Genomic DNA, 18,271 nt, shown 5'->3' on the forward strand with positions numbered 1-18,271 from the left:
TATGATATTTTTCCGAAGGTCTGATGGTATTTCTCCACACTCATTCTTCTAAAAACCAAATGAGTAATTTTTATGTATGTAGACTGAAGCGGCGAGTGAAGATGTGTACCAAGACCGGGAATCGAACCCAGGTCTCTTGCTTACTACGCAGGTGCGTCAACCACTAGGTCACCTTGGCACAGCAGTTCAGACACTGCACGGATTACCCTGGCATGCCTCTCTCCTCGATCCAAGCTCCGACTGTCGCTCGAGGCTACTTTAAATTCCCCCTTACACACGAATAGAACTGCAGAGGTCCTCCTTGTTCTGGAACAGCACCTCGGTATCGAACATAAATGGGGGAGCCAGCCTGAAACCCACGAGCAGGTACTTTTACAATTGAAATGATACAATATCAATGACTTTACTGGTCTCATACACATATGATTTTTTTGTATTTAGACTGAATTTACGAGTAAAAATTTGTACCAAGGGGGTTTTCTTTTGTGGACTGGCAAGACAGCCAATCCACTAGGACGGGAGGCCGAAGGGCACGCGTTTAAGCTCACGCAGGATGGCGTGAGGTCTGGAACAGGACAAGGTCTTTATAGTAGCAAAAATAGTACGTAGCTTCTGGAATACTTAACTTTAATCCATAATTGGTGAACATCGGTCTGACGGTAAATGCATCACAAGATAAATAGCAATTGATAATGGCGCCTTGCTAGGTCGTAGCAAATGACGTAGCTGAAGCTATGCTAACTATCGTCTCGGCAAATGAGAGCGTAATTTGTCAGTGAACCATCGCTAGCAAAGTCGGCTGTACAACTGGGGCGAATGCTAGGAAGTCTCTCTAGACCTGCCGTGTGGCGGCGCTCGGTCTGCAATCACTGACAGTGGCGACACGCGGGTCCGACGTATACTAACGGACCGCGGCCGATTTAAAGGCTACCACCTAGCAAGTGTGGTGTCTGGCGGTGACACCACATTTTCATTGGCCACTTCAGTCTGTACATGTAAAATCATATCCATAGGAGACCAGTGAAGTCCCTGAAATTGTGTCATTTCATTTGTACAAATGAGTAATTGTTTGGTTGCTACTTCCCTGATTATTTCAAATATTCCAAAGAAATATTATTCATGCATTCCGCCTTATTTGGTCGCTAGTCCTCTAAAGCCCAACTGAACTCTGACTCTAATACTGGATCCCTTATTTCGTCCACACGGTCTTTCGTTTCTTCTTCTATCACGTAACATTGCTCCTCTCACTCGCAGTGGCCTTTACTCTTTCCACCCATCTGCTCTCTCCTCTGAATTTAACAGTGGAATCACTCTTGCGCTCTTAATTCTGACACGTCTGCTTTTCAATTCATCAAAAGTTGTTTTGTCTTATCTGTACACTGAATGAGAGTTTTCGCCGAACATTTATTTTTCAATGTCCTCTCTTTTTCCTGCAGCCATTTCACCTTGGCTGCCCTGCATTTCTATTTATTTTATTCCTAAGTGTTTCATATTGCTCTATTCCTGTGTTCTGCTGAAGATTATTGTCCTTCCTTCTTTCATCAGTCAGCCCAAATATTTCTTCTGCATCCCACGGCTTCTTCGCAGCTACCTTCCTTGTACCAAACTTGTCTAATTCTGAGATTGGTCTTTTGTCAAATGCACTTCCACTTCAAGTGAACTGCCTATGGCGGTATTCATTATCGCACTATCTACATACAGCCTTAGAGAACGCCTGATGCACATCATTATTCCTCAATCCTTCAGTACAAATGTTCAAATGTGTGTGAAATCTTATGGGACTTAACTGCTAAGGTCATCAGTCCCTAAGCTTACTCACTACTTAACCTAAACTATTCTAAGGACAAACACACACACCCATGCCCGAGGGAGGACTCGAACCTCCGCCGGGACGAGTCGCACAGTCCATGACTGCAGCGCCTTAGACCGCAGTCCTTCAGTATTCCACTTCTTTCGACATTGATTCTTTCGTACAGATCTCTCCATCTTCAGTCTACACTTCATTGTTACTACTAAATTGTGATCTGAGTCTACATCTGATCCTGGGTATGAATCACAATCCAACATCTGATTTCGAAATTTCTTCCTCTTACGATCTGTGGACAGTTCATTCGCTATTACTTGCTGAAATTTATTTCAGAAGTCATTTACACTGTCTCCTACCTCATTCCTACTACCGAGCCCACATTCTCCCGTAACTCGGTCTCCTGCTCCTTCCCCTAACATGCCGTTCCAGTCAGCGATGTTCAGTTGATTTCTATCTTCGTTTACACACTGAAATAGATACTTCGGGGCTAGTAAGTATTCAAAATTCTGTTACTGTGCTGGGTGTTGGTTTTCTTCTGTCTTGCCTACGACAGTATATTCATTTAGTTGTTTACTGTAGCTTACCGTACACCTACTTCCTATACGCTTTCACTGCTCCTTCATTACACCCAGTTGAATACGTAATAAGTTTTGTTTCTATATTAATAAGCAGGAAGCGTCTGACTGCATCATAAAATAAGTCCGACTTCTAATTAGAAAGTTTCTCCACACCAAACACTCATTTAAAATAAATTTATAGAAATAAACGGAAGTTAATCATTAATGCCATACATTTAGACCTATTACAACACTGCTGTTACTGCTTTTTTCGCTGTGCGTGTAACTAAGCTGGATAGAAGGTCGCATTCCTGCCTTCTGTAATAGACTGACGTGGATCCATTTGGTACCATGGAATCAAATGGTAAAGATTTTACGTAAACTTCTTTCACATTATCCCAAACATTCCTACCAGGCCAGTGCCATAAATATTTCGTAGCATTCGAACTTCAGGACCGAGCGAGGTGGCGCAGTGGTTAGCACACTGGACTCGCATTCGGGAGGACGACGGTTCAATCCCGTCTCCGGCCATCCTGATTTAGGTTTTCCGTGATTTCCCTAAATCGCTTCAGGCAAATGCCGGGATGGTTCCTTTGAAAGGGCACGGCCTATTTCCTTCCCCATCCTTCCCTCACCCGAGCTTGCGCTCCGTCTCTAATGACCTCGTTGTCGACGGGACGTTAAACACTAATCTCCTCCTCCTCGAACTTCAGGGAATGTTAGGAAGTCCTAATGTTTGAGTATTTACACCTGTTATCATGTGGTGACTCTGTAATCCTTCCCATTATTGGCGAACAAACATTACTCAGAGAACATCAAATTGCTGCCGCAGTAATTATGTCGAAGGAAAGTGTTTACCTTAGTATCGAATAATTTTGGATAACAGCCGGCCGAAGTGGCCGAGCGGTTCTAGGCACTACAGTCTGGAACCTCGCGACTGCTACGGTCGTAGTTTCAAATCCTGCCTCCGGCAAGGATGTGTGTGATGTCCTTAGGTTAGTTAGGTTTCAGCAGTTCTAAGTTCTAGGGGACTGATGACCTCAGCAGTTAAGTCCTATAGTGCTCAGAGCCATTTGAACCATTTTGTTTCATAACAACTATTGATTGGAACTGAATCAACATTATATACAAGACTAAGATATTTTTAAGTAGATTCTGCTTCCAAGCGTTTTTATGGAGGTTATAAGCTAAATTGTCAGAAGCACTTCGCAACCAAAAATTAATGTTTATTGATCTCACTGAATGTCGAAGCCTTAGCGTCAGTTCCAGTTTACACTCTACATTAAATACATTAGAAGAATGCTTTATAGCCAGCAGCAGCATTTTCCCGTTTGAGTAATGTTCTGGTAAACCCCGCACCGTCACTTAACTCTTTGTGAACTGATATTAATTAAGCCTAACAAACAGAAACGTGTTTCCGTGAAACACTTGCACCGTCAGTCCAAAAAATTCCGAGAAGTTTAGTTTTATTCCTGGTGTATAAGCGACGTCAGTACAGTATCTATGGTTGCAGCTTGAACTAACAACTGTAAACAACAGATGTGCGAAGTGTTGTGGTTGGCAGGAGAGCCTACACCGTGTTACTAGAGGAGGCCGAAATGCACGCGTTTTAGCTCACGCAGGCTGGCGTGAGGTCTGGAACAGGATAAGGAAATTAGAATTTAGAAAAACCGACGTAGCTGGTGGAATACTTAACTTTAATCCATTAATGATGAACGTCGCTCTTGACGGTACATGATTCACAATATCAATAGTAACTGAATATGGCGCCTTGCTAGGTCGTAGCAAATGACGTAGTTGAAGGCTATGCTAAACTATCGTCTCGGCAAATGAGAGCGTATTTCGTCAGTCAACCATCGCTAGCAAAGTTGGTTGTACAACTGGGGCGAGTGCTAGGAAGTCTCTCTAGAGCTGCCGTGTGGCGGCGCTCGGTCTGCAATCACTGATAGTGGCGACACGCGGGTCCGACGTATACTACCGGACCACGGCCGATTTAAAGGCTACCACCCAGCAAGTGTGGTGTCTGGCGGTGACACCACACGAAGTCTCAAATAATTTTGACCAGTGGCGAAGTCGTAGTGAAACGTCAAAATGGCGTCTATGGAAGACATTCTTTACAAGTAATGTGCTGTAATTGAACACACGGGTTATTAGATTAAGTGCAGTCCACGCGTATCTACCATAAAACGACAAAGTGCAGAATGGGTCTCTGATGGTTCGCCAAGACCGAAGAAGGTGCGATAGTGCCGTGAGCGTCATAATAGACGATGAAAGTTCTCTTGACTTTCGATTTGTTGTTTGCACCTTCTTTGATCCTGGCGAACTATCAGAAGCCCTTTCTGCACTTTATCGTTTCATGATAGGTTCTTATTGACGATAGCGAGTCTTGTCGCCTTTGAATTGAATTACAGCACGTAGTTTGTAACGAGTGTCTTTCGTATCTTTCGTAGATGCCATTTTGATGGCTCACTACGAATTTGCCATCTGTCAAAATTCTTTGAAATTATTCACATTAGTTGTTTACTGTTGGTAGTTCAGTCTGACATAGCAGGCAATGCGCTGACGTCGCTTATACGCCAGGAATAAAATTTCTCTCGAAAATTTTTGAAAGGACTGTATATCTTCCAAAGAAACTAACGGTATTATAACACAATCCAACGCATACACTAAAACTCCTCATTTTTAATACAGCCAGCGACAGTAGCGCTCCAAGCGGACTGTAAGTTAACGCTTTTGAGTACGATACCGGAAGAGTGCCAACAGTGTTCTTTATATTGATTTGAAGCATTCTTTTTACAAAAAAAAGCATAAATAGTGCAATAAAAAGCAGCAATAAAAAGGGTACACTACTTTTGTCTTTCCTTAGTTTGCTAAAGTCCGTCAGAGGTATGAAACGGTACATTACAGGGCATTTATTTACGTTTCTCTTATAACCTACAAACACCTAACTACGGAACATCGTTTCCTCTTAAGTACAAGTAATGGCTAGTAAACAGGGCTACACTTTCAGCGCAATCAGTGACTGTGGAACATTGGAAACTTTTATAGAATGCAATACTAACATTATTTGACGTACCAAATAATTCGCCACAACTACAGCTGAAGATGAAATTACGCAGATATGACAATAAAAGGTCAAAAGCAATAGAAATGTTTCCCAACACAGAAGAGACCAATTCAGTTAATGCTACCAGGTCTGAGCTATAAAAGCTGAGAAGCCTCAACACAGTCATCTTTTGATGGAATGCCAACATTCACAAAAATATTTGTGTTCTGTGTTTTGTTCGAGTGAAATGTAAGAATGTGCGAATCATTAGATTCCATACAAAACTGTTACGTGCCATGGAAAGTGCCTGTTATGGTAAGTGCGTAACGTAACAGAAATAAATGCTTCTCATGGATATATTACTGCTCTCATGCGAAGTAAACTGCAAGTATACGCAAATTTCGAAGCCATTTCTTCATTAATGTGTTGTGCCTTATATAAAGGAATGAATAAGATTCGGTTCTCCTTACGTTTACTTCACAGTCATTCATGTTCTTGACAATTTACTAGTGCTTAGAACGTAAAAACACACTAACTATTTCATAAACTAAGTAGGAAAATAACTAGAAACAAACATTTATCTTACAGCTGGCTTTCTCCCCGGTAGTGCGCTTGTGTGTCTCCAACTGTTAGATTACAACTTTCATAGAAGTGACTGTCGCGACTGTATATGTTTAGACTGTGCCTGCACAGTGAAATGCGAACACCCATTACAATTACAGCAAGACATTGCAAAAAAAGTGTCTAATTAACAGTGCGCTAATTTTAGCAAAACCATTGTAGCAGGTCTTCACAAGAAATTTGTTTAAATCAGTGAAAAAATAAAATCATTATGCCCTGTCATTTCTTCGCTTGTTTAAGTACTTAAAGTAGGATACTATGTCAGCAAAAACAGAGCATTTATAAAGCAATATGTCTGTTAGTGAACGTTCACTTTATAAAATGTATCCACAGCATACGAAAGAGACAGTATTTACCAAAGCTGTTTATAGTTTCGAGGAATGGTCCAATTTTTAGTTGAGGATGTAAATAAGCAGTATCATCGTGCCAAAAGATCTCAGATGCATCAAAAGCACTTACTTTAACGCAATAGTTCCAGTATGAAACGTGGTATAAATATTAAAAACATTTTTATATGGTGATTCCAGTTTCATTTGCAACTACTCATTTACTGTGAATGTTAATTCAGAGTTGAAAGCGAAACGCAATCCATTGAAAACCAACAGAAAAAGAAGCTGGAAGCATTTGAAATATGGTGCTATTGTAGAATATTAAGACTGATGTGGACAAATAAAGTACAAAATGAAAAAAACACTAAATTGATTTTTTGAGATAAGTATAGCCTTACCGGCAGGATGCACAGATTAGTGGTGTCCCTCCAACGGTATCCAGGAATGGGTAACTTGCAGGAAGCGCAGAGAGTCGAAGCAAACAAAGGCTAGAACATGAATAGATTACTGTGTTAGTTGTAGTAGTTAATTAGAGATAAAAAGATAAACACGCTGTAGCAAAAAGATACAGAACAGTAGCAAACTAATAACTGATGCCTCAAGAAAAACTTACAGCTGCCAGCTTCTCATTACATCTAGTGTCAAATTCCACTTCTGTTCTTCCAATGCATAGGTCTCCACAACCGCACTTAAAGCTTATAATGTCCTGCTTGTTTGTATGTCATCTTTCCAAACTGTGTGTCAAAGTCCCTAGCTTACATTGTTCTTGGTCGAGAAGGAGGTATTGATACCAAATTTGTCACCGATATCTCTCTACCTGTTACGAGCTGCTACTCATGAATGGAATGCAGTGATATGGCGAAAACGTGTCTCCCAAAGATTTAACACAACATAGGAAAGTGAATAAACATAAGAATTCAGATAACATAGAATTTTTCTTTTCGTCATAGCACAAGATGTTTTCTCACGGACATAATGCATTAGACGCTGACATCCATGCTCGTCGATTAGTTAGGTTGAGAAACATCGTCATTAATGTGTACTTGTATTTCATAATTTGTCCAGCTTCTGTCATAGTTCCTAGAAAAACGCGATTTTCTTACTTTGTTGTATTGTTGCTCATCGCGTGAGATCCACATAAGATTTATGTTTTTCTTCCTACTCTAGACATGGATGTTTCACTCATTTATTTATTTGTTTATTACTGTGTAACAGTAAGGCTCACTGATTAACTTGTATTTTTTCCGTAGGTGACACTTTATCACTTCGATCTTCCACAACCGCTGCAGGATTTAGGAGGATGGACCAACCCCGAGGTCGTGGTACCCAATTTCGTTGACTTCGCACGAGTTGCTTTTGAACAGTTTGGAGACAGAGTAAGATAATAGTCATTATACCGAAACGCTTTTCGCTTTTCTACATTTTTCTTCTAGTATGAATAACTACAATCTTTCAAATGAAACTTTGACATCATTATCACCATCAAAGATTAGTATCATCAAGGATTAGACCCATCTTCAAGGACCACAAAATTTATTGGACCTCTTATTGACACCCAAAGGTATTATGATAAATACTCAAATCGTTTTCTTCCCGTCTTTCTCTTTTGTGTGCCCACATCGTTTGGTACAGGCACACTGTCGGAAACAGAACGTTTTACATCATGAAACACCAATCAGATTTGTGATTGTTCATTACATATTTTTTACCGAACGATTAAACCTCCATTGTTAACTGATGTCTGACATCAATATCAGCATTGGGTATGTTGTACCGGACGGAAATGCACTCATTTGTTTAATAGTGACTTCTTTCGTTTGCTCCAAGCTGACACCGAGTGGATGTTATAATCCATAAAACATCAGTTCACTTTATTACAACACTTCCACAGGACAATTTACAACTGCCTCTGAATATTAACGTATTACTTGATACAGAGAAAATACAAGTCTCTCACTCAGACTACAGTTAACAATAACTTTAGCGCAAAGTTCAGCCTGAAACAATGATAACACAAACTATTTTATATTCTGGGCAACCGCAGCTATACAGTGACACTGTACTTTGCTTTCTACCACGTAGGTTCACCTGATGATGCGGCTTAAAGCCGCGAAACCGGTCGTGATTTAATAAACAACGATTTTGCCAGCTGTGAGCGGAGTTCTTCCTAACATCAACGATCACAGAGCTGGCCTCTGTTTAGCGCCCTCCGCCATAAATCATCATCGTCACCACCACAGATGGCCTACTAGAAGACGATGCTGTCGTCTTAGTCGATGATCACGGACTGGGCTGAGCGGTCGTGTGCTGGGCGTTAAGTGGAAAATAGGTTGCGGCGGCGTAGTGAAACGTTTCTGGACATGGCTACGCCAGTGTTACTCATCCGTGGATGCGGCTTGGAGCAAGTATATATTGCTGTGATTGCGTTGCAAGGTACCAATCTTGCTTTAGCACCTCGCTCTTCGCTCGATACCCCAGGGTAACCCCCACGAGCAGAATGTAGTCTTGTATTCGTTGTGGCATGTAAGCAAAGAGCCCCGAAACTTGTCTTGAGGAATGTCTTGACAGACGCATGCTGTGCCACATCACGAAGATTGATGACGGGAGGCTGGTACGGAAAGGTACGTCCTACAATCGAGCTCTAGATGTGCTCTATAGGAAAAATATCAGGAAACCCGGCAGGTCAGTGCTCTATAGGAAAAATATCAGGAAACCCGGCAGGTCAGTCTACCATCTGTACGTTCTTCGAGATATTTGCAGTGTGAACTGCTTTGCGACATCTTGCATTATCCTGCTGAAATATGGCATTTGATACCTTGTTCATGAAGGGAATGACAACAGGGTGAAGCGAAATTCGCGCACTCGGGCTTCCCAGCACAACTCCTCACACACCAGCGATAAAAAAATGTCTCTCACAAAATTTCGCCTGGTGAGTACATCTGGCAGAAAAAGGACATTACAGAGTGACAATCTGGCAACACTGTAAACACATGTATGGTAAATACCTCTGTCAGCCCACATTAGCTATGCTGTGCAGTTGGTGCAGTGGATAGGATTTTGGGTTAGTATGCAGGGATGTAGGAGGTTGAGGGGTCGATCCTGGACTAGGGCGCATTTTTTTCATTTGCTAATTTCATTCTGATATTTCATACTGTAAATACAGGGTGTCCCAAAAAGACTGACCCGATTTTAACTTGTAATAATATTGAGACAAATGTCACTAGGTAAATGAAACAGCGCTGGGAGTAATCGGCAAGGTCTAGAGTTTCAGAAAAGATCCGCTGGATGTTGCTACGAGCGCTGACCTGGAGAGTGCAGTCAGTCTCGCACAATATGGCGTCCGCGCAACAGAAGGCGTATTGTGTTATTGAATTTAGTCGTAATCAGTGATCGCAGTTCAGCGGACGTTTCATATTCGATTTCGTGCTAAACCACCATCATCAAAGAACGTTCGACGGTGATATAAAAGAACGTTCGACGGTGATATAAACAGTTTGAAGAAACAGTGTGCCTCTGTAAAAGCAAAAGTCCTGGTCGGCCACGCGTTCCAGAACAAACGGTGGAACAAATTCGATGAGCATTTGAGCGGAGCCCCCGCAAGTCTACGTGTCATGGCTCTGACAATTTCATCTATCAGCAAGATGGAGCACCACCGCACTGGCACAACAACATGCACAGTTTCCTCAATGTCATTGTGCCTCAACGCTGGAAAAGGTGTACAGGACCGCGAGACCAGGATTTACAGTCTTGGCCTCCTACGTCCCCTCACTTAACACCATGTGATTTCTTCCTGTGGGGATATGTTAAACAATGGGTTTACATTCCTCCCTTGCCTCGTGACATCGTTGAACTAAAAACCAGAATATGAGCTGCTGTAGCTTCAGTGACAGAAGACACCTTACATCCAGTTTGGTATGAATTCGGCTATCGGCTAGTTGTTGTCTGTGCAGCCAGTGGAGGACATATTGAACATGTATGATGGATTTTTATATATTTGTGTCTTTTCTGAGTAGTTGTATGCAATTTGTTGGTTTTAAACCCTTCTTCCTAATAAATAATTATATTTAAAATCAGGTGATTCTTTTTAGGACACCCTGTACACCGTTCCTTAGGTCACATGCATCCTAAATTTGCAACATTCTGTAACGCTGAACATAACAGATACGCGGTTAGACAAATAAGAAATAGACAGTTGAAACAAATTTCCTGTCACAGGACAGAATAACTACAAAAACAATATCAATTTCGGGATGCTAAAGATGATAGCACATTACAATAACATAACATCTACTTATCATTTGTACTGTATGTAACTGACCGCTCAGATGTCGCACATTAGCAACCAGTGACAATAATAACGTCTATATTAATGTCCGCATGACCTTCACAATAGAATATATTGTCCTCAGAACAACAGATGCTCAAAGCAACCTCACTCCACGTCCAAATAGTGCGCAATCTGTCGGATCATACAGCTCTGGACTCTTCACAGGAAAGCTGTGATTACAGTAACAAGAGCAGCATGATCATGCACTACCAGTTCTTCCACATTCATCGGCGGAGTAGAGTACACCTGCTCCTTCAGGTGTCCCCACAGGAATAAATCCCGGGGATTTATGTCAGGGGAACGTGGTGGCCCAACAACTGGACCTCCACATGTGAGCCATTTCCCTGGAGATGTTCTGTCTAAATACTGATACACATTAATTACAGAGTGTGGAGGTGCACCATTGTGTTGGAACCATATCCTCTGCCAAACATCTAGTGGAACATCTTCCAGTGCATCATGCAGGTAGTTTGAGAGGAGTGTATGATGCCTATGTGCAGTCAACCGGTCAGGCAACATGTAGGGACCAAACATCCATCGTCCAATATTCCGGCCCAGACGTTGATACTCGTACCAAAGCAAACTTGATATCCACGGTCGCGGGTGACGTGCGGGTTAACCTCACACCAATGGTGGGGATTATACGTATTGAAAATACCCTCACGAGCGAATGTTACTGCATCCGACTATATTATGGTGTTCACGAAGTCATCGTTGGCTTCCTATTGTTGTGAGAACCATTCACAGAATTGCATCCGCTGATTGCGATCTGCAGGATGCAGGTGTCGTGTGAAATCATAATGATAGGGGTGCAGCCCATGCTCATGCAGCATGTTAACGACTGTGTGTTGCAAGACACGCACCTTCCTTGGTACACTACGTGTACTTCGCTGAGGTTCTTGGTGTAAGACCTCCAGAATAGCATCTTCAGTAGCTGGAGTACGGCAAGTCCGTGAACGACCTCTATCATGTGATAGTGGTAGGAGAGAACCTGACTCCCGAAGGCACAGCTACAGACAACGGAACACATTTTTATCTGGATGGCGTTGACGAGGATATCTAAAAGCTTATTCACGAGTGGCAACACCAGTCCCATTATCAGATGCACCAAGGACCAGAGGCGTGTCCACATATTAAACGTTTGTGTATGCCATGTGTCTGCCACCCTGGTTTAGAGGTTTACAATGAGAAAATTCGATACTTGTATGCATGTACATTGGAGTTTGTCACGGGCGCGTTATTCCGCTCGCAAGTAATCCCTGTCTGGTGGACAGTGTATACACCTAAAACACGCCGTCAGTCCTGCGCGTAGTTCCACCTAACGTGCATTACCCCTCTGACAGATATTGTTCTGCATGATTCATCCCGACACCGCTAATTATGAGACATTGTTTCCCTAACGGTAATGGACGTGATGTTTCCACAATCCCTTCGACAGAATAATAATAATAATAATAATGCATTGAGATACGTACTAAACAGCATGCGGTTACCAGACTCAATGGTGATAACACACACAAATAGTAACCAAGTTTAGACATTATTCGCAAATCACGTTGCTAGTCCTATTGGTAATGTAAGGCCCTAACGAAATGTAATGGACCTGAACGAGGCAAGAATAATAGTTGGTACTAATATATGGGGCCATTGGAGGAGGTTACAAAGAAAACTGGTTTCGCATTTAGTAGATGAAGGGGAAAGGGCTTCTTTCAAAGCTGACCAATCTTCCATTTCTACAATTGTAGTATGTAAGTGCAAATGTTTTCTAGAGGACCCGTTGCAATCGCTGTTGACGATTAAGATGCCAGATACCGTACCACCTGGACTACAATTACCAATTAAAAAACATATTCCTCAACCCGGGATCGAACCGTCGAATGCTCTGCGTGCTAACCCAAAACTCTATCCACTGCACCAACTGTATAGCACAAGAAATATGTGCTGACAGAGGTAGTTACCATACATGTTGTTACAGTGTTGCCAGATTGCCACTGTTTAACCTTTATCTGCCGGATGTACTCGCCGGACGAAATTCTGTGAGGGACATTTTTTTATCGCTGGCTTGTGAAGAGTCGTTATGCGAAGTGCGAGTGAGCGAATTTCGCTTCACCCTGTATAATGGCAGCCTCCCTCCTTGGGTTAGTTAGGTTTAAGTAGTTCTAAGACACTGATGAGCTCAGATGTTAAGTCCCATAGTGCTTAGAGCCATTTTAACCTGAAATCAGCAAATCAGTTCTGTTGTTTCATCCAACAGCTCCCACCATCAAAGCAAGTGCTAGACAGCCATGCTTCTCGAGAATCGCTGCTTCCTTTGATCTTTCAGCATCTCTTTTACGGACACGTTGACGTCGACGAAATCGCCAAAAAAAAGAAGCGAGACTCCTCGATGAACAACGCAGAATGGCTCTCAATGTTGACTCGAACTTTACTCCGCGCCAGACACAGTTGTCTGTGTTAAAGAGTCAGCCGTAAATCACGAACAGCAATTCTAGATCTCAAGTCAGCGTCCAGCAAATCCGTTCTCTACGGTTTGTGGTGACACTCTGCCAGAAATCCGTCTATTTGTCAGCAGTCGAACAATCCTACGACCTTCTCGTGATGTGCTGCTTCCGGAAGAAACCGTGCCTCTTCTTCATGCCACACTATTGTCTTCATCTCGTCAGCACTCGTTCTGCTGCCATAGCACTACGTTATATTAGTCTATATTTGATCCCTTCTTTTAACATATCATTTAGCCGTATTATTTCATTCAATTTCTGCCCATACGTTCTCTACACTGAATGTGAGTTTTATATACGGAGGGAATGGTGTAAAGGTGCAGATATTTTTATTAGTGACTAAGAACTGTGTGGCGAACAACATCAGTATTTAGTTCATTTTCGGAGTAATAATTATAGCTATTACGGGTAGTATGATTTTCGGTTTGGTTAGTACCTCCAGCCGAAGGCCTTGTCGCAGTGGCAACATCGATTCCCGTCCGATCACCGATGTTAAGCTCCGTCGGTCTGGGCTAGAACTTGGATGGGTGTCCGGTCGGTCGAGCACTGTTGGCAATTGGGGTGCACTCAGCCCTTGTGAGGCAAACTTAGGAGCTACTTGACTGAGAAGTAGCGGCTCCGGTCTCATAAACTGACATAGGCCGGGAGAGCGGTGTGCTGACCACATGTCCCTCCATATCCGCAGCCAGTGACACCTGTGGTCTGAGGATGACACGGCGGCCAATCGGTACCGTTGGGCCTTCCACGGCCTGTTCGGACGGAGTTAGTACCTCCAAGTACATGTGGCAACAGCACGCAGCACGCCATTAATACTTGTTTCCTCCTGGACGGCATGTCAGATATTGAAATGTGGACGCGTGGACGAAACGGTTAGTCTATATTTACAAGCGTAGGCCTCTTCGTGGTGGAGTCACGACCTTGCAGAAAACATTAGGTGGTAAATTATGTGACGCGTTTATGGTAAGACTGTTAGACGCAGAGAAAAAACAACTAACACACTCAAGTGGGTACATATTAATGATCACAGTATCTGTACTTATACTCCTAACATCCTGTATTCATTTCAAAGGCGATCACCTTTTCTGTTTCTTAACACCGAATACTGAAGCCTTATTTCTGTTGCCTAAATTATCTCTTTCTGTTTTTCTGTCATTCTCTACATATCTGCTATGTAAGGATCGTGCCGGCCGTTGTGGCTGAGCGGTTCTAGGCGCCTCAGTCCGGAACCGCGCAGCTGCTACGGTCGCAGTTTCGAATCCTGCCTCGGGCATGGATGTGTGTGATGTCCTTACGTTAGTTAGATTTAAGTAATTCTAAGTCTAGGGGACTGATGACCTCAGATGTTAAGTCCCATAGTGCTTAGAGCCATTTGAACCATTTTTGTAAGGATCGTAAGGACTGTTAGATTTTATAAAATTTTATCACTTATCTGTATTAGCTTTAACGGCAGAGGTTTGTTTAGTTGTAGCACTTAAGTTACGAAATAAATTAATTTTGATGTAAGCATATCTGGAATTACCTAATTTTTAACCGTAACCAGGGTTATAAGGGGCAGTCAACGGAAAATGAGACAGATGGAAAAAATAAGTAAACTGTTCATTATTTCAAAATAAATTACCGTAACTGGTAATACATTTATCCTACTGTGAGACAAGACCGTCGATACCTCCATGGAAAAATGTTCGCAGTTGTCTGCGGAACCATGATCGTACTGCAGCGTGCACCTCTTCTTCAGAAACAAATCGACAGCTGCGTACTTCTTTCTTCGTAGCTCAAAAAAATATGGAAATTGAATAAGGAAAGATCCTGACTGTATGGAGGATGTATAAGGGCTCCCCAGTGAAACTTCTGCAGCTTTGTCGAAACAACCTGTCAACAAAATGCCCACCTACATATTGCCACGCTTGCTTCAAGTACGTTGCAGAAATTTAACTGGGAAGCCCTACACAACCTCAATACTATCCCGATCCCTCCCCATGCGACTTCCATATTGTTGGAGCCCAAAAGAAACACATTCATGCCGCCGATTTGCTTCTGACGAAGATTGGCACGCTTGGTTGCAATCGTGGTTCCCTAGGTAACTTCGAGCGCTTTTACGTGGAGGTATCTACCATCTTGTCTTACAGTGGGATAAATTTATTATCTATGGCGATTACTTTTGAAATAATAAACAGCTTACTTCATTTATTCCATTTCTCTCGTTTTCATTTCACTAGCTATTATATGGCATTTAATTTTTCAACGTATTTGTTCTTATATAATAGTTTTGCTCTCGTCAAGCACACACCTGTATTGTATCTTACGAGGAGAGTCCATAAGCCAACGATCCATCCTTCATTCCTCGAGAGAAATACTGAAAAAGGCTTTTTGTCACTATGGCTCCATCTTAAGAATAAGCGAGAAAAAAAAACCATAGCTAACTGAGACGGAGGCCAACTGGTATATGGTTTCCAAGGAGATACAGCCACCTCCCGTGTACATGACTGCGAAACTCGGCTCTTACAATATTTTATACACTGATGCGACAAAGAAACTGTTATAGGCAAGCATATTCAAATACAGAGAGGTCTAAACGGGCAGAACATGGCGCTGCGGACGGCAACCCTTACAAAAGACAACATGTGTATGGCGCAGCTGTTAGATCGCTTACTGCTCCTACAATGGCAGGTTATCAACATTCAAGTGAGTTGAACATGGTGTTATAATCGGCGCACGAGCGACAGGACATAGCATCTCCGAAGTAGCAAAGAAGAGGGATTTTCCCGTACGACCATTTCACAAGTGTACCGTGAATATCGGGGATCCGATAAAACATTGAATTTCTGACATCGCTGGGGTCACAAAAAGACCCTGCAGGAATAGTTCAACGTGACAGAAGTGCAATCCTTCCGCATATTGTTGCAGATTTCAATGCTGGGCCATCAACCAGTGTCAGCGTGCGAACCATTCAATGAAACATCATCGATACGGGCTTTCGGAGCCGAAAGCCCACTCGTGTAACCTTGATAACTGCACGACACAAAGCTTTACGCCTCGCCTGGGCCCGTCAACACCTACATTGGACTGCTGATGACCGTAAACATGTTGCCTGATCGGACGAGTCTCGTTTCAAATTGTATCGACCGGATGGATATGTACGGGTATGGAGACAACCTCATGAATCCATGGACCCTGCATGTCAGAGCAGGGGCTGTCCAAACAGGTGGAGACACTGTAATGGTATGGGGGCTTTGCAGTTGGAGTGGTACGGGACCCCTGATACGTCTAAACACGACTCTGACAGGTGACACATACGTAAGCATGCTTTCTGATCACCTGCATCCGTTCATGTTCAGTGTGCATTCCGACGGACTTGTAATTCTATCAGGACAATGCGACACCCCACACGTCCAGAACTGATACAGAGTGGCTCCAGTCACACTCTTCTGAATTTAAAAGCTTCCGCTGGCCACCAAACTCCAAATACATGAGCTTTATTGAGCATATGTGGGATGCCTATAAATGTGCTGTTCAGAAGATATCTCCACCCCGTTGTACTCTGGTGGATCTATGGACAGTCCTGCAGGATTCATGGTGTCAGTTCTTTAGACATGAGTCGAATCAATGCCACGTCGTGTTACGGCACTTCTACTTGCTCCTAGGGTCCCTACAAGATATTAGGCGGCTGTACCAGTTTCTTTGGCTCGTCAGTGTGCTCCTCGCAGAAGAATGAAATCCGATACGAAAATTAAATGTTGAAATTTTAAATAAAATGTTATTGTGAACAAGGAAAACAAACTGAACAACGTAAGTGCCCAAGAGCTTTGAAAACACCTAATTGATTAATGGTACATATCTCTTTTTGTTTGGTATATGTTTTTCTCCCAGAATACGTATTGTCCTTTTGGTATACCTCTCTTTCTCTCTTTGTTTCTCAAGAATGACTTTGCTCTTACTGTCATGATATGGCTTCAAAGTGCGTCTGCTAGCATTCATCGTGCACGCTTCTAACTGTTTTTCGTCTGTGCTCCAATTTCCTACAATTGGTACTATTATAGCCTTGGAAGTAAAGAGCAGTTATGGTACTACAGTTACAGTGGTAGCTCGCACCACTCACATATCAGATTTCGTGAACCATTGCATTCAATCGTTGAAAATTTCATTTCTATTGGTGCCTTCACCTTTCTAGTGCCGCGTACACACCACCATTACAGCCATTCGCTGCTTAAAATAGTGTTCTCATTCACATATCCGCCCACGTTGTCGCCTGTAATTTGCAACACAATTTCAGACACATTTTGTTTGTTTATTTACTTACACTTTCCTCACAAATTCACTCTACACTACTTCACACTACTCGTCCACCTCTCCTTACATTCACTTCTTGTACAATACTATTTTCATCATCTCTGGTAGCTACACAATATCTTTTGCTTAAGTACTTCCTTCTAGACTAATACGTTGTGAATGAAAGTTTATGAAATAACTGTTAACCGTTTCTGGTTATAATTTCAATTTACAGGTGAAGTACTGGGCCACGTTCAACGAGCCAAACGTATTTGCAACAGGCTACGCCTCCACCGGTTCTCAGGCTCCTAGCATAAATGCGTCAGGTATCGGCGACTACCTTGTCTCCTACTCGGTGATCAAGGCTCACGCCGAGGTGTGGCACATGTACGACAAGGACTTCCGTCCGCAGCAGAACGGTGAGTAAGGAGACGAGCTACCCATATTCTATAACTCATGCCATGAGCCTCTCAAACAATATGGTAGCATCACCTGCAACAACTTGAAATTACTGGCTAGACATACAGGTCCAATGACATTAATGTGATCGCCACCTATGTTCAAAAATGGTTGAAATGGGTCTAAGCACTATGGGACTTAACATCTGAGGTCATCAGTGTCCTAGACTTAGAACTACTTAAACCTAACTAACCTAAGGACATGACACACATCCATGCAGGAGGCAGGATTCGAACCTGCGACCGTAGCAGCAGCTCTGTTCCTGATTGGAGCGCCTAGAACCGCTCGGCCACAGCGGCAGGGACCTATTTTCAATATCAACTTCCAGTAATCACTCACATGAAACAGAAGGTAGCACTAG

General features: G+C 42.7%; 1 protein-coding gene across 2 annotated transcripts in view; it reads left to right on the top strand.

Annotated features, from left to right (window-relative positions):
• The window catches only part of LOC126412681 (myrosinase 1-like), a 189,013-nt gene that overhangs the window by 57,638 nt on the left and 113,104 nt on the right, over positions 1-18,271 (top strand). For both annotated transcript variants that reach the window (XM_050082388.1, XM_050082387.1), the window contains exons 5-6: positions 7,611-7,736; positions 17,687-17,870. In XM_050082388.1, the coding sequence (XP_049938345.1) occupies positions 7,611-7,736; positions 17,687-17,870 (310 nt within the window). The remainder of the gene's footprint in view (positions 1-7,610; positions 7,737-17,686; positions 17,871-18,271) is intronic.

This window comes from Schistocerca serialis, chromosome 7 (assembly GCF_023864345.2).
Source record: "Schistocerca serialis cubense isolate TAMUIC-IGC-003099 chromosome 7, iqSchSeri2.2, whole genome shotgun sequence".
Classification (NCBI taxonomy): Eukaryota; Metazoa; Arthropoda; class Insecta; order Orthoptera; family Acrididae; genus Schistocerca; species Schistocerca serialis.